The 25,122-nt window shown below is 53.2% G+C and overlaps 1 protein-coding gene across 1 annotated transcript in view; it reads left to right on the top strand.

The window, feature by feature from the left end:
• The window catches only part of ATP2B4 (ATPase plasma membrane Ca2+ transporting 4), a 107,905-nt gene that overhangs the window by 52,413 nt on the left and 30,370 nt on the right, over positions 1–25,122 (top strand). The window contains 15 exon segments of the mRNA XM_030561479.1: positions 427–1,016; positions 11,785–11,906; positions 11,908–11,996; positions 13,738–13,819; positions 13,821–13,983; positions 14,717–14,803; positions 14,806–14,839; positions 15,578–15,705; positions 18,976–19,011; positions 21,474–21,551; positions 21,554–21,589; positions 21,592–21,633; positions 22,341–22,555; positions 23,274–23,516; positions 24,488–24,729. Of these exon segments, the coding sequence (XP_030417339.1) occupies positions 821–1,016; positions 11,785–11,906; positions 11,908–11,996; positions 13,738–13,819; positions 13,821–13,983; positions 14,717–14,803; positions 14,806–14,839; positions 15,578–15,705; positions 18,976–19,011; positions 21,474–21,551; positions 21,554–21,589; positions 21,592–21,633; positions 22,341–22,555; positions 23,274–23,516; positions 24,488–24,729 (1,793 nt within the window). The 5' untranslated portion in view covers positions 427–820.

Below are 25,122 nucleotides of genomic sequence, written 5' to 3' on the forward strand. Positions count from 1 at the left end.
TAGCAGCATAGTTTTGTTGAGGTCAGTGGAGCTTAGATTTTAAGCTCCTGGGGGTGATGAGACTGTCTTGTTCTGTATTTGTACAGCACCTAGCACCATGGGGTTGTGGGTCATGACAGGCTCCTATGCTCCCCAGTAATAAAAATAGTAGACCCATTTCTGCTAGTTAACAGTCCAGCTTGAAAAGGACTGTACTAGTGCTAAAGTGGGCATGTCCCTTTAAGATCCTGCCCTAAAACCGGGTAGAGGTGGGATTAGAACCTGGGGGTTCCCGGCTCCAGTGCTCGTTCCTAGACCTTGCTGCCTCCCATTATTTCTTGCATAGGTGCATCCTTAGCACCGTGGCTCTCGGTCCCCCATTCCATGGCACATGCATCTCGGCCCTCTTGCTAATGACAGTATTTTTGTTTTAAATCTGTCTTGCAGCTCTCGTTGCCGCTGGTATCCAGGGAACCCTCCTCCTTCTCCAAGAGATACACACTGGTTGTTGCTAAGGTTGCTTCCACGGTAACATGCACATCCTGTTTACACCTTTATCTGGAGAAGTTGGGCTCAGCTAGTCGCGCCAGCTTCACCTGGGAAGCTGTAGAAGAAAGCACCCACTTCCCCTTCCCTACTTCTGGCACCTTCGCTAGGATTCTCCTCTCTCTGTCGAGGCCCCGCCATCAAGTCCTCTCCAAGGCTGTGGAGCTAGGGCGGCTGCTGGGAGCTGCCAAGGACCGTCTGTGTCCCTGTTGGGACTTCCAGGGGAGGGAGGCGAACAAATAGGAGCCAGCGTTTTTCCGCACGCGTCTGTTGTGACTCACGCTGTTTTGGCAACATGACGAACAACGCTGCTGACCACCATCCTGGGAATTCAGTTGCCGAGGGCAGCCATGAAGGGGATTTCGGCTGCTCCCTGGTTGACCTGCGGACACTCATGGAGCTTCGGAGTGGCGAGGCTGTCGCAAGGATAAATGACACGTATGGGGGTGTGCAAAACATCTGCAAGAGGCTGAAAACTTCGCCGGTAGAAGGTAAGGGGCTGGGCTGGCCCAGACAGGTTAGCGGAGAGGGATTGAAATGGGAGCTGGTTCTCCCAAGCTCCCGTGTGCTCTGGAGGATCAGAGGGGAACCGTTCCTGATTTTGCCTGTCATTGGTCATTGATGAGTTAAAATTTGCAGTCTTGTTAGGCCTAAGCCTGCAAATTGGAGGCCATAGGCCTATGCTCCCCATATAGTTGCGTGGTTCAATAGTTGTGAGCATCCATCAGATTACGGTAAGTACCTAAGTGGCCCAATCGGAGATCAGGGCCCCATTGTGTTGGGTGCTGGCCATATGCTAAATGAGAGACAGTCTCTGTCCCAAAGAGCTTACAGTCTAATTAGAGGCCACAGCCCAAAGAAGTAGTAGTATCCCCATTTTGCAGGTGGAGGGGGCTGAGGCACAACGATCAAATGACTGACTTGGTAGTAGAGCCTAGATTTCAAGAGGCCCAGCCTTAACCACAAGACTATCCATTCACGTTCTTCCTGCAGCCTCCAGCTCCCTTCTCTTTGCTGGGTTCCCAAAGTGGGGCGCAGACTCCAAACCTGAGGGAATGAGCAAAGGGTTGAGTACTTCAGGAAGCGTTAAAAGCTGTGGGATTCCTTTCTACAGCTGGCCTGGTGCCCATGAGCTTTGCTCCAGCGTTTCTGCCGTTCAATAATTGATGGCACTAACAGCGGGATAACGCTGGGGCGGCATGGGATGGTGGTGAAGGAGAGTTTAAAGGTAGGTTAGGAACTCAGCAGCCAAGTCCAGCTACCAGCCAGACATCTGTGACTCTAGCTGGGTTTGTCACATGTCCTTGCAAAGCTCGCATACTAGTGTTCTGAGCAACTGTGTATGTAACCAGCTATTCCCCAGAGGCAGACGCTTACAGGGGATGCTTCTGATTTGGACACATCCACTCACCAATTCTCCAGGCTCCTAAAAGGCCTCATAAGATCTACATGTAAAACCAAGTAACCCCTAGGTGGGGATGCTCCCTCCAGCAGCAATGCTGACCAGGTTGCTGCCTGAGCCCCCATAGAACGCTTTCCAACAGAAACGTGGTCCTTGCAGTGTTAGAAAGTCATGCCGGGGTGGGGCTGATGATGATTCTCGTCGGCCTCACGGGCCAGGTTTATGTTTATTGGAGTGTGGCACTCTAATTTATTTTTTATTTCCCTAACCCCAAACTCTTTTGCAATCTAGGCTTGTAGGAGGCTGGATAGCTTCAATGCATGCTGGGTAGCTGGTGGCCCTAACAGAGAAAAGGGAGGAAAAGACAAGGAAAGTCCTTTTTAACACCAATGAAGTGTGTTGGACAAGGATTCCTAGAAGGGGAGCTAATGCTAAAGCGGTAATGACTGGGCTGGCTGAGTAGACTTGGCCATTGCCTACGGTAGGTAGAAGGGATCGATCGGCACGGATGGCAGCTGCATTAGCAAGGGCAAGACTCTGAAATCAGGTGTTTTTTCTTCGCTTTGATAACTTGTTATTCTTAGCTCCATGTTGTGGTGTAAATGCTGGATTAGCATATTTCACAGCTGTGCCTGGGAACGGGAAGGTGTGGTGGGGAGAAGGGAAGACAACACAAGATGTAATGTTGTGGGGGGGGGGAGACATCCTGTTTGGAAATGCCAAATTTAGATCCCAAAGGAATGTATTTCCCACACCCAGCGGGGAGCGCACATGCATGGTGGGGTGGGGAGTTATACCCCAGGTGCTGCGCTGTGCTCTTATTTCTGTTTGCAGAGAAGAAAGCTGAAAGGCAGCTCTCCTAATTCCCCCAGTCTCTTTGCCTGTTGACTTTCCCTTGTTTCCAGACCTGCATGTCCCTCCATCCCACGCAGCCCTAGTGTTGCTCTCACTTGGGTTTATTTCCATCTGTCGCTCCCATCACCCGGCGCTGAGGTTACAGCGAACGCTGAAGGCTGGAGTGCTGCATCCCGCCATCTTTCCGAGTTGCCTGCTTTTTCCTGGGATCCTCCCACATGGCCCCTTTTTCTGTTGTCTCACTTTTGGATCTTGACAGGTTGAGAAATTTTTTTCGTCATTGTTGCCTGTAATGGAAGATATTGAGGTGATCGATGGCCCTGATGCAAGAGGCATGTCCTCGGGGCTAGGGAAGACAGCATAGCCAGCAGCATGGAAATGATGTAATTTCCCTCTGCATCCCAGTAAAGCTCGTGCGTGCATTCCATGAGAGCGCCTGTGCATAGCTTGATTCATCCAGATAATGTCACCACGGTGACTGGTTAGGGAAACAACCAGCAGGTCAGAGAGCCTGCAGGCCCAGGGTAAATAGCCCAGCGTGATATATTTAGTAGATGGCAGTGCTCTCTGCACAGAGAAGTACAGCCTTGGGGAAGGGAATGGACTCCCCCGCACTGGCAGCTTAGGGACACCAGCATTTTCAACAGTTGCTGCTGATTTGGGGGAACCTCAGTATTTGAGAGCCCAGCCTGAGACGCCGATTCAGGAGGTGCTGAGCACCCATGGTGCCAGTTGAAGTTGATGGGAGCGGCAGGTGCTTGCACCTGTGAAAATCCAGCCCGAGGTGTGTCATGTTGGCTCCTGAATATAGGTTGAGATGGATTCCTGATGGGTCCTCCAGCATGGTTGGGGATCAGTCTGTTAAAGTGTAAGTCCCTGCCCCAAAGAGCTCTCTCTTGTACAGCACCTAGCACCATGGGGTCTGGTTTGTGACTAGGATCTTAGGCGCTACTGTACTATAAACCATTAATAATGGGGGAGCATGGAGTGTTGTTGTGTTTTTTTTTTTTAAACTCTGCCTATGGAGTGTCTTAACCCCCCTCCAAGTTACTGGGGCTACTGCCTAGATCTAGCAGTTCCTCATCACTTTTTTAAGTAGATACAGGCTAACCAGTGTTCAGGACCAGCTCCATTAGCCAGTCCCTTTTATTAACTGGTCCATAAAGCAACCCCATGGTTCGCCTGCTGAGTGCAAAGAGGTGGTGGTGGTTACTGTGGTGTTTATGTGGCAGTGACACCCAGAGACCCCAGTCAGCAATGGGCCCCATCCTGCTAGATCCTGCACAAACTGAGGGGAAGTCATGGCTGGTCTGTGACTCATTTGTCCTGGCCATTGGTGGTTGTGTCAGATGGGTTCCTCTGACCGTACACGTTCAGCCCAGCTCTGTGGAGTCCTGTGCCCCATGCCCGTGCAAGCCCCAGGTTAGAGCTTGGAGAGAAGCTCGAACTTGCTTCCCAGGAGCCAAGACCCTTCGCGTATTGGTCAGGTTCAGTTCCATGCTCTGCAGGTGGCCCCTGTTTTTGTCCTGGGCTGAGCCAACGCTCAAGTTTCGAGCAGCCCACCCTTGAACCTTCTCCCCAACAGCTTGGGGCCCATCTCTCATATCAGCAGGATGCAGGGATGAGGCCGGGGTTTTGACCGTGGTTAGACCTGCTGGCCACTTTTGGGACCAAAACTTCTCTGAAACTTTATTCTGCCCATTGTTTTTCATCTCTTGTGGCAGCCCCTGTGTGTCTTGAACTTTTGCTGGGATCAGAAGAGCGTAATGACTGAGAGGCTATCTTGGATCCGTCCAGTCCAGAGGGAATCTGGCCTGGAATATCAGGGGGAGCAGCGGATCAGGACTGAGCTGCAGCAGCAGAGTGGGATGGGGGTCTCAGGACCGGAATAGCCCAGAGAGCCGCAGGTCACGATGGAGGTGCAGTGACAGAGCTGTATGGAAGCCCTAGGATTAACACGGAAAACATCCTCTTAAGTTCAGAGGAAGCTACAGAATCTATTTTGCCAATATAATTTGTCCCCTGGGACCTTCTGCCTTGACGTATTAAAATATAGGAGCCCTCTGCGGGCAGCTTCTAGTATTGCTGAATTCTGGCTTGGCTGCCTGGGAAGGTACACGTCCAGGGTGTCTCACTGCCTGCACTACGTCTTGTGCTCTTCCCTGCATGCAACAGAAGGTGCTAAATCTTGTCAACAAATTGTTAGTGGCAAAGGCCATATTCGCATCTCGAGGCATCTACAGCCAAGTCCAGTCTCCCTAAATGTTGAATCATGGGGTTCAGCAAGAGGGTGTTCACCAGTGAGACTCTCCTAATGTGTCTAGATTGCCCGGGTCAATACTAGGGTGCTTTATTCAACACTGGAGTCCAGCTCCTCTCCCCGCTCTGTGAACCCCATCTCAGGAGGACAGCTGAGCATTGAGGATCCTTCACACGTGGCCTACACTGCTGTCTGTTGGAATCGCATTTTGAAGCTTGAGCTTCATGGCTCAGAATGACTCCTTCCCAAGAGCTCGCTGCTAGGTTAGTGTATCGCAAAGCATTCCATGACTACTTGGGCTAGGTGGATATTTGGAGAGGCCCTGATGGACTATGTGGTTGGGAGCTAGAGAACCAGGGGGTCTGTCTGCCCAGCAGCCTCCATGAAAGATCCTCTGTACAGTCATGACAGCTCTCTTCTCTGCCATAAGGGACACTGGCAGGGGAATCATTTTGTTCTGTGCTGTGGAGCATAGTTTGGCTGTGTCTGTGCCATGCGGGGGCCCACTCCATCCAGGCTTGTGACCCTGCCTCCTGCTAAGTCATCTCTGCAAACTGGCCCCTCTGTGTTTAAGCCAAGGAGGACTCTTGCCAGCTCTCGCTCGTGGTGGGACCTGAGTCAACCACCCGGTGACTGTCAGGGAATGTCGAGGAGATTATGGTAAGGATGGTAAGGAAGTCCCCTCTGCCAAGCAATGAAGAATGTCCCCCCCTGTGGCAATGAGTGGATTCCTCCTGAGCTCCTAGTTGCTTCAGTCTTCTGCCCCTTTGAGTGTTATCTCGTAGGCATGTAGACTACTGTTCCTCAGTTGGCCAACTGCTGTGGCATTAACGCTCTGCTCTGTGAGTTTGGAGTGAGGCTGGATTGTGGTGGCGAGAGAGGTGGGGTGGGAAAGGGAGCTGTATGCGGCAGCTGTTGCCCTAAGCAAAGGCTTGTTCTGTGAGTCAGTTTGAGGGGAGTCTTTCTCACTTTCACATCTCCCCTGGGGGATGAGAGTGTCAGCAAATCCAGCCTTGGCTCACTCGTTGGCAATAACCGCACCAGAGTCCCCTTTTCTTCCCCTAGCCCACTCTCTCCTTCCTCCGGCCTGCAGAGCTAACATGCAGAGTCCAGCCCATAATCAGGGATCCCTGGGCCCGAAGCCTGCTTAGCCAGCCAGTCACCTCGCCCCAGCATCCATAGAGAGGGAAATCTTCCCGCTGACAATACAAAATAAAAGAACCCAGTGGGGCATGGGGAACAGCGGAGGCAAGCCATGAGAGAGACCTTTCCAGTGCCCAAGGACTGCAGCAGCAAGAGCACAGGGAGGGGTAAAGAGCCAGGGCCAGGCACCTGACCTGTCTTTCTGTGTGTTTGAATGAACCTGGAGAAGGAGAGCCACATCCAGTCAGGAAAAGAGTGGTAATGGGATGCTGCATCCTGGTGGGGGAGAGATTGCGGTTTGGGTCCCCCTCTGCTATAGTCTCAGTGCCCTTTTACTCCTGCCAGAGGCCATGTCTACACTAGAGCCCTGTACTGGTATAGGTACACCGGCATGCTACACCGGCAAAGCACTCCTAGCGTGCATGCAACTATCCCAGCGTAGTTGTGCCTGGTTTCGGTGTAGCAACCTCCCCGTGAACAAAACAAAATACCTCGGTAAAAGAGCAGCTTTGCCAATATAGCTGCACCTACGCTAAGGGCTTCTGCCAGCACAACTTTGCCAGTCGAGGCTCTCACATCTTTACACCACTGGACATCAGATCTATGGTGGCTAGAGTCCACTGGCTCCTCAGGCCTCTAACCCATTCCCCTGGCCACCCAACACCTATTCATGATTGGCTGCCCCTAGTCCTTGCGTTCCTCCCTGACAGTGATACAATGGCCACAGTTGACTTGATGCACAAAATGGCAGGTGGGTTATTTTCAAACCTCTTTCCCTCTCTGTAACTCTTCTCATCCCCCTCTCATCCCCCATTAACCCTTTCTTTCCTTTACTTCCTACTTTAACCAGCAAACGTCCTGGGGATTGCAATGGCCTATAGAAGTCTATCACTTTTTTTAATCTATAATTGTTCTTGTGTCTAGAGGTCCCTGCTGAGATCAGGTCCTCATTGTGCTCGATGCTATACGTACAGAGTAAGATTGAAAATCAAACCCTAACAGACGTTCCTGAGGTGGCATGTGGCATCTGCAATAGAGCAGGGAGTTGAGCTCTGATCTTCTAAACCTCTGGCCAGTGCCTTAATCCCAAGACTAGCCTTCCTCCTCCACATCCCAGAGTCTTGCACAATTCCAGCAATGGCACTATAATAAACTTGGGAGCTTGCAAAGTGCTGCACCCCTGGAATGTCAGAGGGGGCTGTGGAAATCTCGGATAGTTTGGCTGTTTTCAGGACAGCAGGTAACCCTGTCACCGGCTCATCATGGCATGGATGCTCCCACTTTCCAGTGCGCCGCCAACTCCAGTCACTCTGAGGCTCTACTTTCCTCCAGGACTGTGGTGAATTGGTCCCCTTTGGAAGGGGAAAGAGTGTGACAGTGCCTGCTGTCCGGAGAAGGACTAATGGAATGAGATTAGAGGGTGACTGTGAAGAAAAAAATATTGAAAGTAGAGGAGAAGGAACAGGGCAGAGCAAGAGGGTGGGGATGGTTTGTGAGGAGACGGGCAGCTGATGTGTATGTGTGAGCAGCAAGTTCCCTGCCAGGGCAGGAGCTAAGTAGTTAAAGTGAGTGTGGGGGAGTCTGCACTGACTGGATTTTGGGCTAGCACAGCCTGTGGCGATCACCTGCTGTGGCCCAAAGGTGGTCTGCTTGAGGATAGAGGGAGAGCAGATCTGCTGGCATGGCCATAACTGGGGAGACAAACCTGACCCACGGTCCATGTTTGTGCAGCAGTTGAGGGGAACAGTTAGGGGAACTTGTGGAGTGGGGACATGGGGGCTCTCTGCCCCTGGCATGCAGCTGGGTCTGGGGAGGGGGCAGCAGACCTGGGCTGTGAGGTGGTCTCTCTCTCCCTGTGGCAGAAAGTCTGTGTGTTTGAGGGGTGGTGGGGCAGGTGCAGGGCCGAGTTGTGGGGTGGCAGAGCACAATCTAGGATGTGGGGGCCCAGCCTGTGAGGCTCTGGGGGGACAGCTTCAGGGCCGAGTTGTGGGGTGCATTCTGTCACTCTGGTACAGAGCCAGTGTACAAGTGGGACTGTGGGGCCAGGGCCGGCTCTAGCCATTTCGCTGCCCCAAGCATGGCGGCACGCCGCGGGAGGCACTGTGCCGCTCTCCGGTCCCGCGACTCCGGTGGACATCCTGCAGGCCTCCCTGCGGAGGGTGCGCTGGTCCCGCGGCTCCGGTGGAGCATCCGCAGGCACGCCTGCAGGAGGTCCACTGGAGCTGCGGGACCAGCGGATCCTCTGCGGGAGGTCCACCGGAGCTGCCTGCCGCCCTCTGGGCAACCGGCAGAGCGCCCCCCGCTGCGTGCCGCCCCAAGCATGTGCTTGGTGTGCTGGAGCCGGCCCTGTGTGGGGCTCACTCCACCCCCCCATGGCACAGAGCTGGGTGTGCCAGTGGGGCTGCAGCTGTCCTTGTTCTCTGACTCCATTTGCCTGGCATTCCTCCCTTTCCCCACGTGCTGGAAGCGTGCGCTCACCCTCCCCTCCCAGTCCCTGGGCCATGACACCGCATGAGTCAAACCACCCCATTATTTTCCGTCTCGTCCAGAGACTTTGGGTGGGGCTCGTTCCCAGGCAGGCTTGTAGGGACACCCAGGCTGACTTCACTGACCAGCTTTCCTCTCCCTGGATCCTGCTGCCATGCACCTCAGTCTCCCTTCAGACTGCGTGGTACCAGCCAGCCTGTGATGGAAGAGGGGGGGCCTGTCTACCCTCTGCTCTCCACACCTCCAGCCCCCTGCCTCTGCCAGAGCTGCTCCCTCCCTGGCCCCCCTTCCCCCTGATCTCCTGCGGGTGGCTGCAGCTGGGTAGAAGGGGAGGATTGTGTTCTCCTCTCCCCAGTGGAAGCACCTGGGGCTCAGCCGGCTCAAGGAGGGGAAAACCCCCTCAAGTGACAGGGAAGTCAGTCTCCAGCTAAAGGTCTGGCAGGTTTCCAGGCTGCCCCAGCCCTGGCCCACATGTGGAGGGGAGAGACAGTCCAAGTGGCTACAGTTCAGAGCACAGCTCCGAGTCTGACCTCCCCTGCCTGGTGCATCTCGGGAGTTGGCAGGAACCTAGCTGGGGCACCCTTAAGGTGGAAAATGCAGGGCTCTGAGCTTTTTAAGGTGGAGCTGGTGATGAGGCAGGGGGTTATTGGCAGATTTCATTTAAGTCCACCCCAACGTGCTGGTTAAAGGGGCTGGGTTGACAGCCCCCAGGAGACATTCTTGTGTGTCGCAACAGGGCAAAGATTCTTTGTGGTGAAGGCACCGGACTGGGGCTTGAGGACTGGGCTCAAATCCTAGTTATGCCCCAGACTTCTCTGTGCGACCTTGGGCAAGTCGCATCCCCTCTCTGGGCCTCAGTTTCACATCTGTAAAAGAGCGGGGGGAGGGGTTAATGCCCCCTTTCCCAGATATGGACCTGGGGCCCAGAGCGGGATGTGACTTGCCTCACTGCTCAGCTGAGGGCACACTCATTAATGGCTGGAGTGGAGGGGACCATGTGCTGCAGTGACAGGGGCCACGTGAGCACCTTGATTTATAAGCAATGGTGTGTGGCCAGCAGGGCCTTGACCATGGGGGTTGGGGGCAGCTCCAGGCATCTGACTGTCTCTTGTTAACTCTTCTTCCTCACCCCACTTACTGCCAAAAAATCCGCATGGCAAAGGGGGCGAGAGGAGAGGTTTCGTTGTGATGGACTTGGGCCAGTATTAGACTCATGGAAGCAGCAGCTGGGCTCTGGAGATCTCTCCCCAAGCACATGTTTTCCCTACAGCATCAGCCCAGCAACATCCCCCTGCCAATGGGGCTGAATCTACAGATCCAGCCCTGGCATGAATGAAACACCAATTACTCTCCCTATCTGTGTGGCTCTCTGCGCTAACTCTCCTCCCCTTGATTTCCCTCCCATGTCACAGCCCTTTTCTAGAGTCCTGGAGGGGGGGACTGCAGGTGGAAGAGATGGGGAGGGCCCCCCACTTGATCTGGCCCAGGGCTCCACAAACCCTAATCTGCCTCTGCCAGCTTCCTGCTGGAAAGATCTTAGAGATGGAAAAGCCCTAGGACGTCCTGGAAGAACTGGGTGTAGTTGATTTTGCGAGGCTGGGGAAATGAGGAATGATACCTTGGATTCTCTGCCACCTTGCCTGGGAGCTGCATGCAGCACAGATCTGGTTGTCTGAGGCTTTGTGGGTGATACCTGCTGCCCACATGCTAGGCAGAAGCCTGATTCCTCCTGAAGGCCTGGGGCTGCAGAGAGCTCTGGCAGCCGCTGCCTCTCCTGTGAGCTCGAGAGAGATACTGAAGCAGGCAGCTCTGATTCCACACCGGTTATAAATGCCAGATTCACAGCTAATTTGATGCAACGTGTAAACAAGCCACTGAGCACCAGCTGGCATTCATTGGCACGTGAGGGGTTTGCTAAGTGGAGGCTGTGTCGGAAAGGTGGCAAGAATCTCTACCTTCGGTTTGTTGATCAGAGTTAGTGTGTCCCTTGTTCCCTTTGGCTCTCACCCCTCTTTGTATGATACTTGGGCCCAGCTGAATGTCTCTGAGGGTACGTCTACACTTGAAAAACCCACCCGTGCTACTGAGTCTGAGCCTAGGTTCGGTAATAGCCATGTAGACATTGGGGCTCAGGCTGGAGCCTGGGCTCTGAAACTCTCCCCCTTGCTGGTTACAGCGAGCCCAGGCTCCAGCCCGATCCTGAACGTCTACACTGATGTCTTTAGCCCTGCAGCCCAGTCCCCCGCGACCCTGTCAACTGCTCCGAGCTCTGACACTCAGCACTACGGGTGTTTTCTCCACAGTGTAGATGTACTTGTAGGGACACCCAGCTCATGTGGTTGTCACACACCTGCGACTCGCCCAGTTTGCCTCATTCGCTCCTGTCCCTTTGCTGACCAGTCACACACCTTCCACTAGCAGGCTGATCTGGGGTTGGTGAGGGAACCCCAACTGGGAACCGAGTAAAGCCGCCCACTGGTCTAATGACCCACTCTACCCACTGATGGGCCCCTGGCCCAGTGTCGGGGGTAACTGAGAGCATAGCAGGGGCTCCCAGGTGTCCATCTTGCTGCATCATTCAAGGGAAATCAACCACCTGGCCCCAGCTGGGCCTCACTTTTCTTTGAGGGCAGCTCTGGCACTTGTAACTTCAATGCAAATCAGTGCCGTTTGGTACGGGGGGGAGGAAGCTTGCCAGCTTCTGCGCTGGAGCCTGATCTCTCCAGGGCCTGAGCGCCCTTTGCTGTAGAGGCCCAGCCAGAAAAGCACATGCATGAGAGTAAATGAGAATAAGAAGCAATACTGTCTAGTGGATGGGATATTAGGAGACCTGAGTGACTTTGGGCAAGACACTTCCCTACTCAGTGCCTCAGTTTCCCCTCCACCATCTGTCTGTTTTATCTGTGTAGGTTGTGAGCTCTCTGGGACAGGGTCTGTCTGTACAGTGCCTGACACAATGGGGCATCTTGGCTCTGCTGTGATCTAGATAAAACTGAAGGGGGTGCTGGAGAACAAAGGTACCCAGGGATATCTGAGGATGATGTGTCAGCTTCAGGGATGGGGGTGGCAGGGTGACTTTCCTCTCCTCACCTCTTCTTGCCTTCCTCTCCAGGCTTATCTGGGAACCCAGCAGATCTGGAGAAGCGGAGGCAGGTCTTTGGCCAGAACTTCATCCCGCCCAAAAAGGCCAAGACCTTCCTGCAGTTAGTCTGGGAGGCACTTCAGGACGTCACCACTGATCATCCTGGAAATTGCAGCCATAATCTCCCTGGGCCTGTCGTTCTATCACCCCCCAGGCGGTGACAGCGAATGTGAGTGCCCCACGCCTTGGGGAGTGAGAGGGTAGGGGCAATGTCTCCTGGAATGTTCACTCAGAACTGGCACGGAGGGGTTGGTCATGCCGGGAGCAGCACCATCATATCTCCCAGGTTGTATCATGTGTGTTCTGGAAAAGACTCTCTGCTCGCTGCTTTAGGCCTCCTCTTTAGCGTCAATTCTCAGCTGGTGTGACCCTGGAGTTCCACCAGCATCATGGCACTATCTGCATTTGCACCGGCTGGGGATTTTGCCGAATGCCTTCAATGGGGAAAGGGGGAAGAAATTCTGCTCTTGGCCAGAGATAGCAGAATAATCCCAATTAGAGACCCAAGAGAAAAAACAACTCCCTGACCAGGGGCGACAGGCTGAAGAGAAGGGATGGAGAGCAGAGGGGCGGTTTGAGTGACATGCTGATCAGGGCTTGGTCTGCACCCCTGTTGCGTGGGTAGCTAGACAAAATGGAGGCAGGCCTTCACTGGTGTGACAGCAGGATGCAGGGTCCAGCTGGTCAAATCCTGCCTTTTCTATGGCCCATCTGACACCCATCCAGTTCAGTGGGAGTCATTCCATTGCCTCAGGTAAGAGTTGGAGCAGGGCCCCTTGCAGCCAATACCTGATGCTTCAGAGGAAAGTGAGTCCCCAACCTGTGATCCTGGCTGTGCAGCGCTGTATGCCTAGAACAAGGGAGGAAGGTTCTCAGGGCTGTCATGTATCCATACTGGTGTGCTTATAGATGTGTGTGTGAAAGCTCTATCTGCCACCACGATACCAAGCACCCACCTATGTGTTTATTAGTAGGCTTAGAAATACCTGAGTGGTGGTCTGTAAATCCTAACCATAACCAGATCCCTGTGCACATGCATAACCATAGCTAAAATAAAGCACCCCCATCCCCTGACCTCCTGAGCCTATGGCATGATCATTTATATTTTGTGTTTGCACTGGCGATCATCCTGCTGTGTGCTCAGCCTCTGGGATACCTACCACGAAGCAGCTATACGGGTCGATCATAGCTGTCATGAGAGGAGAGACCATTTCCCACAGGCTGATCTCATGCTAGAGTGTATAACCTAGCACCTGTGATCCAGGGATCTGAGTCCTTTGCCAGAGGGATAGATCAAAACTTCGCAAGGTCCTTGTCAGGTGGGCTGAGAGGGTGTGGTCTGGCCATGTGACTTAATTCCAGCTCTAATGCGGGTGCCCCTTTGTGGTTTTTGGAGGTGGATGGGAAAGGGACTTCACCTCTCTGAGTCCCTGTAAATTGGGGCCTTAATCTGTGAGGATTAATTGTTACTGGTTGCAAAGTTCTCTGCAAGGGCCCAGTGATGGGGCTTACTTAGGTTTTATTGGCTACTGTTTTGTTTCTAGATGGTGTCTGTGTGAAGTATCAAATTGGAATAAAATTGAGGAAAGCGAGACATAAGATGATGCATTCTCAAAGTCACACCTAGAGAGGGCATGTGAAAACCGTGAAAAAACCCTGGTGTCCTGATTCCCAGGCTCCTGTCTGTTACCCGGCCTCTGCCAAAATAGTGCAGAAATGGCTGGATGGGCAGTGTGCCCATGGGGGAAGGGAGAGACCAGAGGGAGTGACTGTGGGAGAAAGGGAAAAGGGGACATCTGTGTGTATGTGGGCCTTTCAGGCTCTTTGCTGTGCAACATGCTGACAGATACACCAAAAGTCTCTTTCATGTGACTGATATTTCCTCTCTCTGTGCTTCCTGCTGGCCGGCAGTGTGGCGCCAAGCGTGGCGGGCGCGGAGGCGTAGGGGGAGGCGCAGGCTGGCTGGATCGAGGGGGCAGCCATTCTCTTCTCGGTGATCATTGTGGGTGCTGGTGACGGCCTTTCACGACTGGAGCAAGGAGAAGCAGTTCCGGGGCCTCCAGAGCCGGATTGAGCAGGAGCAGAAGTTCACGGTCATGCCGCAAGGGGCAGTGATCCAGATCCCTGTGGCCGAGATTGTGGTGGGGGATATTGCGCAGATCAAATACGGTGAGTGTTGGGAGGGGAGCCAGCCCACAGAGAGTTGACCTGGTCAGGTCAGGCACTCCTACCCTCTTCTGTGCCTGTCTTGCACCTTGCCCCTTCTGTCCTTGGGTTGGCTCAGTCATGGAGCTGCCCGCAGTAGAAAACTCAGCCGCCGGCTTCTTTGCTGGACGTTGGGCCTGTTCCGCACTTTCTCCCAGCATGCCTCAGGCGTGACCTTATAGGGCTGGTGTCCGTGGAGGATAATGTCGCTAGTTCCACTCTCCTGCCAGCTTTCACCCTGGGCTCCTCACGTGCAGAGGCAGCAGTTGGGCTAAGCTGAGCTCTGTGAAATGCCTCATGCTGTAGCCACTTCCCCAGCAGGGACTCTCACTGAATTGCTTTTGCTCAGGGTCGTGCTTTCATTGCACTGAAGAAAAATGTTTCTCCTGTCAGCCATCTTCTCCCCCCTCATCCCTTTGCTGTCCATCACCCACCACTGGGAGTTTGTCATCCACAGCTATGCTGCAAGGAGTGATTTGGACAGGCAGCATGGTGGCTTCCTTGTGTGGTTTGGTTTGTTTGTGTTTTCCCCCTCACCATTCTGCCACAGTTTTAGCCATGCCTTGGGATTCTGGGTAATCTCCCTGGCATCATGAATTCTTCAGGGCCTTGCCGTCCCCAGCCGCAGACTGAGAAAAGGGCAGGATGAGCTTTGTGTTGGGACAGACTGCCTGTAATGTGTTCCCTCCTCTCTCAGGTGATCTGCTGCCCTCTGATGGGATCCTGATCCAAGGCAATGATCTGAAGATCGACGAGAGCTCTCTGACTGGGGAATCGGACCATGTCAGAAATCAGTAGATAAAGACCTCATGCTGCTTTCCGTGAGGGCCACCAGATGTGACCTGTGACCCAAACCCTCTGCACTAGAGCTGGACACCCCAGCCAGCTGCCACCTCTGGCTGCTTTGGGGTTCGGCAGATTCATGTTCAACGACCCAGTGCTGGTACCCTCCCAATGCCAGCATAGTTGAGACCAAGTTCTGCATGCCAATCCCTGGAGCATGGGCAGCAGGAGATGGCTAGATCTCTTCTGCCCATTTGTGGTCCCTCGCACAGCATAGTGTCCCCTCAGCTACTGAACAGACCAAGGAATGGTCCTTTGTGGATGACCATCCTTGGAGGGCGAATCCCTTCCAGAGCCGGTGCAGCATGGCATGGGCAGCAGCTTCCATTGCCCATTGCTCCCTGCCAGCGTGCTTCAGCCCTGTCCTGGAGGGGGTTTCTGTAGTGGGGAGGCATGCAGCTACTATGTGGTTGGGGCCAGTATAAGAATCTAGCTAGACTGACCAGTGTGATGGCATATGCCTGTCCATGGGAACCTGGAATGAGAGCCACTTAACTTAAAACAAGGCTCTGAGTAGCTGTCATTCCAGCAATAACTTTGGGTCTCGGTTGACTTGGGCCAGATTTAAACTGGTGACCCAGAAGCAACAGGCTCTGTACCCTATCCCCTCAAGTCAGACAGTTTCTAGTGTTAAAATAGTCAGGAAGTTGACTGTAAACATCTGCTCTCCCTGGCTCATGTTTTCCCTTCCCCTCGGTGCTTCATTCCCCTGGCTAGGTACCCATGTGATGGAGGGCTCCGGACGGATGTTAGTCACAGCTGTGGGCATCAACTCACAGACTGGAATCATCTTCACTCTGCTGGGCGCAGGAGAAGGGGAGGAGGAGAAGAAGGTGAAGAAAGGTAAGGAGATCTCTGAGAGCTCTTTCTTCTGGGATGCAGTGAGCTGTGTCCATGGCTGGCAGCTGAGGGGGAACACGCAGGCCCATTTAGCATGAGTGATTGAGCTGGGCCTGTCAAGTCTTAGGAGATGAAACTGGGGGAATCCCACTGCTTACACCATCAGGTCATGATGCAGCGAGTGCAGGGAGCATGCAGCATGAGAAGGCCCCTTCCATGCTTGGGCACCTCAGGGCACTGCCTGGGTTCCCTTCCAGTGCCTTCTTTATGACGCATTGTCCACTCCTCTGTCTCCATCCAGCCATAGCTCGGGAGCTTGTGAGAGCAGAGCTTCAGGGGCAGAAAGGGCGTGGCTCTGGAGTTGCTATCAGAGCTGGCTTTGACAAGGAGGCTGTTGATGGGGTTATTATTGCTCCAACCTCATGGCGGGAGGTGACTGATAGCTGAAATGATCCATGTCCTTCAGACAGTCCTGCACCCGAGGGCTTCACCAGCAGCAGCTTTCTTTCTCTCTCCATTTGTTTTCTCTCTCTTTTTAATGCAAAGACATACTCGCAGCCCCAAGGGTTGACCTGGCAGTGTCGGGTGGGGAAGGATGGCTAGGAGGACTTGCTTTGTTCTGCTGTCTGAGATCCTCGGATAGTAGGAGTTTGTGCAGGAAAGGGTCACTCCTGGCTCCCTACTTCTGTGGGTGGGGAAGTGCTCCTTTGGACCTCCCCAACATCACATCAGGCTATTGCGAACCTTGAAACCCATTCCCATCCCGGCCACCCATTTTCCCCAGGAAAGAGCTGTGGGGCTTTGCAGTTAGAGGGTTCAGCCCTTTGCTCTGTCCACTCGCTGGCTCCAGGTCGCTCATAAGCCCCTTGCAGTGATGTGATCCCAGTGCTGCTGTCTGAACTCCTGGTGTTCTGAAGGCTGACTGCACTCTGTGGGGGGGAGGAGGGATGCAGTGTGTGCCCACAGGGTGAAGTGGGCACATCTTGTCAGGCTGCGTCGCTCACCTACACAGAACCGACTGTGCCAGAATCCAAACACTGCCCTGCCACTCCGATGTCTTGCTGCTTATTCCACCCCGATCCATACCGATCACAGATGGCTCAGAACTGTGCCGCCTCCTTTCTGGGGCTCCGAGATGATCCAGCCACTCCCCACTCACTTTGGGGTTTACACGGTGCTCGAAAGAGCCTGGAGCTTGTTTGCGGGGGGTGAGGGGGGCTTGCGATGCAGCATCGTGGCATGATGGCCTTCGCAGCAGCATGTCTCCATGCAGGCAATTCAGCAGCCCTGCCAGCTTGTTGGACCAGACTTGGCTTTGGGCATATAGGCAAAGCATCACTGTGCTTTGGGGGAGCCCCATCTTAGGAGCTGGGGTCTATGGGGAGAGTGGCTGGGCTCCCATGTAGACCGTCTAAAACTCCTCCCACTCCCCACCTTCTAATTATTTATTTTGTATTGTTTGTCCTGCCTCAGGACAAGTGACTCTGCTGGCCAATGACTAGAAGAGGCTAGGTACAAAATGGGGCTGGAGGGTTTGAGCTGGAAGAGAAGCCTGTGTGGTGCATCGTGCCCTTGTGCTTTCATTGCCTAGCAGATTGCGATGTCGCTCAAGCCCCTGGGCTTTGCCACCAAACAGAAACCAGACAGGGAGTCAGATCCTCAGCTGGTGTAAATCAGTTTAGGTCTATGGGAGTCCATGGATCAACATCAATGTACACTAGCTAAGGATTCCAGCTTCTGAAAGTGTGTCTGGTGTTCCCGTGCTTCCTGGTAGAGGCCCGGGTGTAAGTGGCAGAAGGTACGTGGCTTATCAAAGCAGCCCAATGCTCCCCCTCTCTCGCGGTTTGCAGAACAGGCGTTTGTGCTCTCGATCCGCTTTGGCAAACCATCTGGGGATTAGTAAAAGGGATCAGATGATGAGCTCTCCGCCATCTCCCTTAGAGAAGGGCTGCTAATGGACAGTGCTTTTCAGAAGGATTAAAGAGGACAAGACAGAGCGAGTGGAGAGGCAGTCGTTCATCTCCCCTCCCACTAGCCAGACAATCCTGTATCTCCCATCTCCAGAGAATCGCTCCTCTTGCTCAGGGAGTAGTCTTCTGTCTCACTTTTGAAGCTGTTCCCTCTGTCTCAGGAAGTGGCACCCAACTTCTTATTTATTCTGCTTCCTGAAAGTCGCTTGGCATTTCCCCTGTCCCCGGGCTGTAGCGTTTGCTGACTGTGCTTGACATCCGGTGCTGTCCCCGGATGTTGAAAGCAGGGGATGGGTGGGCCAAGAGTGTTGTCTCTTGGGGACCATTTCTCTCCACGTCACTGGGCAGGGGGTTGTCTGGAAAAATAATCCAACTTTAAGCCCACCAGGCAAAGCCCCTCCGTCCTGCAATGCAGATTCGTTCCCAACAGCTCTTGGCTTCTTGTTACTGTTTGTATCGCAGTAGCACCCAGGGACCGTAGTCCTAGTCAGGGCCCATTGTGCTCGGAGTTGAGCATTCACAAAACAGAGACAGTTCCTGCCCCAAGGAGCTTCCAAACTAAGTCTGACTGTTTCATTGTTACTTGTATTGTGGCAATCCAGATGGGTAGTCTGAGCTGGAGCAGTTTTTAGACGAATGGGAATTACGGGCTTGATGCAGAAATCAGCGTGTGGATCTCCGGCCTGTGTTCTGCAGGTCTGATGATCACAATGGTCCCTTTTAAGCTGGCCTTAAGTTCTGTCTAGCAACACCTGCAGGCCCCAGCTGAGATCAGGTTCCCTTTGTATTAGGTGCTGTACAAACACATAGATAGCCCCACTCATGACAAGCTCATACACTAAAGAGATGAGACCACAGATGGAAGAAATGAAGTAGTATATTCTCCATTTCAGACTGGAAATTGAGGCACAGGGAGATGGAAGAGACTTGCCCAAGGTCACGCGGAGTCTGTGGCAGAGCAGGGAGCTGAGCCCAGAGCTCCTGAGTCCTACCCCAGTGCCTTATCCACGAGACCAGCCTTCCTCTGGCAGCGACTTCCTCTGTGCTATGGCTAAATGCTTCTTCCAGCATCAGGGAGAGGAGGTCTGAGACCTGGCAGGAGAAATCCCCATTGGCTTTTATGGGTGGGTGGCACTTTTGATCTCCTGAGTCATGGCCAGTTATGTGGAGCTCAGCAGCTGTGTGGGATTCCCGCTGTGTGAGTGCAGTGTAGAGAGCACCCAGGGTGTGTCCTGCCGGCAGGGACGTTGATGTGAAGAACCGTGTGCTCAGCACTCCACCCTTTTTCTCTTTGTCTGAACAGGTAAAAAAGCAGGAGCCCCTGAAAATCGCAACAAAGGTAACCAGCCTCTCCATCCTTTGAACCAGCACCACACTAACTACCAAGCATTCCTCCTTCCTTCTTCCCATGAGTCTGTGCTCTTCGCCGCTGCAGCGGGAATCTCGCCTTGTTGTCCCAGAGGAGGGTGTAACAGTCCCCACAGTGCTAACCTCCACACTTCCTTTACCCTGACCCCCAAGCATCCCGTCTAACTAGAGGCCAGCCTCAAACCCCAGATCTGTGCTGCTGGAGTTGCAGCGCCCTCTGCTGTCATTTTAGGGTTCTGATTTAAAGGGTTTGGGTTTTTTTCCCCACCATTGGTGCTGTGATGGGGGGATGATGGTTGTTTCTGTGCCCCATGTGGTGGCCTGTCCTCTTCTGGGAGGAAGACAAACAGCAGCACATTGAAATCTGTGGGAGAGTGGAAGGGGGAAGCCCCATTATTCAGGGAGGCTTAACATCAGCCTAGACATAGACCGTTTGGGACCAAATCTGCCCTGGATGGTTCTGCCGTCTCTGATCTGGGATGTCAGTTTCCACTGCGACCTTGTGCCAGCAGGAAATTGACTGCATGGGATTGTTCCACAGCACAGCAGCTAGTGGTTCCTCCCTCAATTGTTCCGGGATGAATGGGGACGTGGAATCTAGTGAGGAGAGTGCTCCGTGGCAAATAGGTGGTGGGGATGGGGTTTTAGTCTATGAGCATGAAGTGCTGCTCCCCTCCCCCAAGTTTGGACCTGGATCAGTGGTGGGTTTGGCCTGTGAAACTGTTACACCCTGTTCTTTTCATGGCCTTTTTGAATCAAAGTGAGCGTCTACTTCTCCAGTATGTTTCTCACAGTGTTCTTTCCAGGCTGTGTAGAGGAAGCCCATTTCTGCACCTGTCTGTTTCTCCACCTCTCTCTCTCTCTCTCTCTCTCCTCTCAGCAGTTTACGTTTCCTTCCTTCCAATCTGACATGTTGGGTTGTTTTGGGTTTGTGGGTGTTCTGGTTTTTTGTTTCTGTTGTTCCCTCCTTTCCCCATTTCTGTTCTGTCTGAAAGTCCTAACCATGGAGGTCACAATTTTGGAGCAACCGTGAGTTCTTCTGAATCCATAACACTTTGGTGGTGGAGGCTAGAAAGGGGAATCTGTTCTGAAACAGCCAGAGTTGGGTCCGTATGTGAACCACGGCTTGTCTGAGTTGTCGTTTGGCTTTTTTTAAACCCAAGAACAAGAATTGAGATGAAGCAAATAACTTCCATTATTTTTGTGGGGTTTTCTACTCGTCTTCATCCTCCCTCCCCTGCCCACACACAACTTTTTGTTTTGTTGGTGCTCTTTGGGTTCAAACACTGAACAAGTGTAGGCCAGCGGAGCTCTATAGACCTGGGGAGAAGCTATATCCGGCTGCACTATCCGAGGATTTGGCCTTTTTATGTCTTAAGGATCCTAAAGACATTTTTGGGCTGGATCACAGAGGGCTGAGGGTAAAGGAGCCGGTTCACTCCTCCGCATTAATGCTTCAGTCTCCACCCCCAATCCTCAAACTTCCCTCCCCTCCATTCTATCCCCTCGAATGCTGTCTGCGTAAAGTGACTCCCGCTGAGCTTCCATGAAGGCATTAAAGAGATCATCCTTGGCATGTGTATAGAACAGGGGAGCTGAGGAAGGGAAATAGCTTATGGAGCTCATTGCCACAATCTCCTGGAGGTGAAGTGCTTAGCAGGATTCCAGAAAGTACAGAACATGCATATGGATGTTAATTATCTGGAGTTATAAAATTTAGGATTAAAGATGACCAAGTGTTTTTGGAAGGGATCTAAACTGTCATGCTTCAGGGCATCAAGCAGCCTCCACTGGGGGTTAGGAGGAAACTTTAATGTATTCCATAATGCCCTACTGTAGGGGTTCCTATACCTTCTTCCGAAGTAGTTTGTGCTGCTGGCCACTGTGGGCGAGCGGATCCTGGATTATCCTGTAATCCAGTCCAGCCTGGCCATTCTGATGCTCCTGTATTCAAAGGGCTTTACAAACACTTAGCGAATTAAGTCTCCTAATGCAACCCTGTAAGGTAAGTATTGTCAGCTGTATTTCACAGATGGGTAAACTGAGTCACGAGGCAGTGAAGGGACTCTTGCCCAAGCCCACCCTATCAGAGTCACTGGCAAAGCTGGGAATAGAACTCAGGAGTCTCATACCCTACTAAGGCTGTCCTTCCTCCCCCGGTGTAGTCAAGTAGAGACGTTTTTTCCTTACCTGGAAAGTGGGGTTGGGAGGGCAAGTGAGCAGATCCCATGAGCTGTTCCAGGCACCTGCTCCCTGGGACTGTGTAGGCTTTAACCTTAGTGTTTGCCTGTGGGGGCTAGGGGAGTCTTTTTTGCTCTAGGTTTCTTTCTCTCTCTCTCTCTTTCCCTCCTCCATCTCTGTCAATGGCGTCAAAAGCTTCCCCCGCTGCGCCTCCCACTCACCCATTGTGTCTCTTTTGCCCCTGGGGTGTAGCTAAAACTCAGGATGGCGTGGCCCTGGAGATCCAGCCCCTGAAGAGCCAGGAAGGGTGGAGGAATGAGGATAAGGAGAAGAGAAGGTGAAGGTCCCGAAGAAGGAGAAATCGGTGCTGCAGGGAAGCTCACCGTTCTGGCGGTGCAGATTGGGAAGGCAGGTGAGCATGGATGAGGTGGATCTCAGCTCTTGGACAGCCCCACACTGGGCTTCTTCCCAGTGATGTAGCAGTGGCAGGATGTTTCGCTAGATGTATTGGCTGTAACCGCGAGGGACAGACAACGCTGGCTAGAGACTGGCACGGTGTGAGATGGTCCCTCAGCTGGCTCTGCTGCAGCCCCTCAATCCTAACCTGCAGCACGTCCTGTTATTCCAGCCTTGGATCCCCACACTCGGCTTTGCTGACGCCCCTTCATCCCAACAGTACCCCCTGCTATTGCTGGCTTGGGGACTTCCCAGGCCTATCTCTGCTCATGCCCCTAAGTCCTGAATTCCAGCTCTTCCCTGCCATAGTCTAGTCCGAGGTCTCCACCTAGCTCTGCTAATGCACCTCCATTTTCACCTGCAGCCCCTTGGCTAGTCCAGCCCTGGGAGTCCATGAGATCAGAGACCCTCTTGTGAACACACTGAAATGCCGGGGCAGGTTTAGGTGTGGATGGACACACAGGCAAAGAGCCCCTGGAGCTCGTTCTGCACAGGTCGCTTCAGCAGGTTCAAGGCCCGGGGAAGCAGAGCTCCAAGAAACTCCTTTCAGAGCGGCTTTCCCATCTCGATCCCCAGCCTAGGAGTGTGTGTGCAGGTGCCTATTGCGGGGGTCGGGGGCATCGCTACAGGTCCCACTGGCCTCTCACCTGTCTCCTCCTCTAGGACTGATCATGTCGGCCATCACGGTCATCATCCTGGTGCTGTATTTTGTGATCGACACCTTTGCGGTGCAGCGCAGGCCCTGGCTGGCGGAGTGCACCCCCATCTACATCCAGTACTTCGTCAAGTTCTTCATCATTGGCGTCACTGTGCTGGTGGTGGCCGTGCCTGAGGGCCTGCCCCTGGCTGTTACCATCTCCCTGGCCTACTCAGTCAAGGTGAGGCCCCAGCCTGGGCGGGGAATGGTTGGATGACTCTGTTCACCACAAGGACATGGGTTGTTCCTCTCTCCAGAAGGCTGGGGTAGGGGGATTGTTTGCAGAGGACAGAAGTGGGTGCCCATCTTCACCAAGGCATACAGAGGGAGCGCTGCGGTCACTATGGCTAGAAGGGCTTGGTGGGGCAGAGTGCAGCTGGGGATGGCTCTCCTCCCCACAGGAAGGCCAGGAGCAGAGGAAGCAGAGGCCTGTTTTTTCCCATCTGTTGTACAATGGGGCCAGCGCTGAGCCGTGTTAGCTGCCGGGTGGGGAAAAGGACTCTCAATCACTCCGCTGCTATTCCCCTGCCCAGTGTCCTGTTCTCCCAAACAAACTTTCTCTTCCCCTCATTCTAAGTAAGCCAGGAGCCTGGCCCAGCACTGCTGGAGATGCATGTGGCAATAATGCTTCCTGCCAAGCCAGTGGAGAGCCCCAGAGTGAATCTGGGAGGGCGCGGGGGTGTTTTGCTGGCCCTACAGAGATGGTATCCCTCGCTGAGGTGACGCTGAGTGCAGAGGCCCACGGCCCCCCAGTTCCTCTGTGTTCCCAGTGCCCTTGGCTTCAGGATCTGCCTGTCTGTGGGGTGCGAAGCATGGCTGTGCACCCTGTGAAGACACAGGTGGGGAGAAGCCTACCTGCCTCTTAACACTTTCACTGCCTGTCTTGTGCCCCGCTGCAGAAAATGATGAAGGACAACAACCTGGTGAGGCACCTGGACGCCTGCGAGACCATGGGCAACGCTACGGCCATCTGCTCTGACAAGACAGGCACGCTCACCATGAACCGCATGACCGTGGTGCAGGCCTACGTGGGCGACACCCATTATCGGCAGATCCCCGACCCCGAAGCCATCCTGCCCAAGGTCTTAGACCTCATCGTCAATAGCGTCGCCATCAACTCAGCCTACACGTCCAAGATCCTGGTGAGTTGTCCTTCCTCTGCTACTTCAACAGTACTGCTTCTAGCCCCTTCCAGAGCTTAGCTGGCTGGTGAACATCCAAAGGAACAGCACAGGGAAAAACACGGAGCTGTGATAGGATATGGGGGATGGCATATAAGATCTAGTCCCTGATGAACAAGGATTTAAGACCAGCTTAGCACCCTTTGTGTCCTCTACACAGCTGGTCAGAGGATCTAGTTCAAATGGGAAGTAATGGCCCCTGTTATGCAGGAGGTCAGACTAGATCGGGGTAGGCAACCTATGGCACGCATGCCAAAGGTGGCACACAAGCCGATTTTCAGTGGCACTCACATTGCCTGGGTCCTGGCCACCAGTTTGAGGGGCTCTGCATTTTAATTTTAAATAAAGCTTCTTAAGCCTTTTAATAACCTTATTTACTTTACATACAACAATAGTTTAGTGGTATATTATAAACTTATAGAAAGAGACCTTCTAAAAACATTAAAATGTATTACTGGCACGCGACACCTTTAATGAGAGTGAATAAATGAAGACTCGGCATAGTACTTCTGAAAGGTTGCCGACCGCTGGACTAGATGATCAATGGTCCATTTTTCCCTTAGAATCTGTGACTTTCTGTCACCTTGCACCGTCCCATACGTGATGGTGCATGCAGAGAGTCTGAAACAATGGGCCAGGTCCTCAGCTGGGGTTTACAGGGGCTGGGATTGACCACAGTGGAGCTATCCTGATGTGCACTAGCTGAGGATCTGGCTCTGGCTCTGGGGCTCTAAGAAGTGGAATCTACACCAGTTCATCTTGGTGCATTAACTCTGGACCCTGCTGATCACAATCTAAAAAATTCAACATCCATTCTATCCCTGCAGATCAGACTTCCAACTCCTCCCCCTTCCCCACCTCGGCAGGCCTGGCTGGGAAGATTTTACTGACTTTTATTCCCCCCTTTTCTGCCCACTTTGGGAACTTCTTAGCCACCGGAAAAGGAAGGGGGCCTCCCGCGGCAAGTGGGAAACAAGACGGAGTGCTCCCTGTTGGGCTTCGTCCTGGATTTGAAGCAAGACTACCAGGCGGTTCGGAACGAGGTGCCAGAGGAGAAGCTCTACAAGGTCTACACCTTCAACTCGGTGCGCAAATCCATGAGCACGGTCTTGAAAAACTCGGATGGCAGCTTCCGCATGTACAGCAAAGGGGCCTCTGAGATCATCCTACGCAAGTAACTACCCTCCCCTCCTACATTGCTGAGTAAGCCCAGTCCCCTGTTGGAGCCAGTAGTGGTGCTTCTGAATGCAAGTTCTCCAGCTGTGCTCCACAGGCCACTAATGGTCTGGGGTGCCCTTCCCAGAATGAACCCAGCATTGGGGGGAGGGATTTCAGTGGGGAGGGGAGGGGACTTTGCTGAGAGATCTCTTTTGTGGACGTATATTTAGAACAGAGAATAATAATCCCTAGTTCTTCTGTAGCGCTTTTTTTTTTTTTCATCTGTAGCTGTCATAGCACTTTACAAAGGAGATCAGTATCATTATCCTAATTTTACAGATTGGGGAAGCTGAGGCCCAGAGAGATGTGACTGGATTGGTCACCAAGCAGACTGGGAATAGAACCCTAG

This window comes from Gopherus evgoodei, chromosome 4 (genome assembly GCF_007399415.2).
Source record: "Gopherus evgoodei ecotype Sinaloan lineage chromosome 4, rGopEvg1_v1.p, whole genome shotgun sequence".
Classification (NCBI taxonomy): Eukaryota; Metazoa; Chordata; order Testudines; family Testudinidae; genus Gopherus; species Gopherus evgoodei.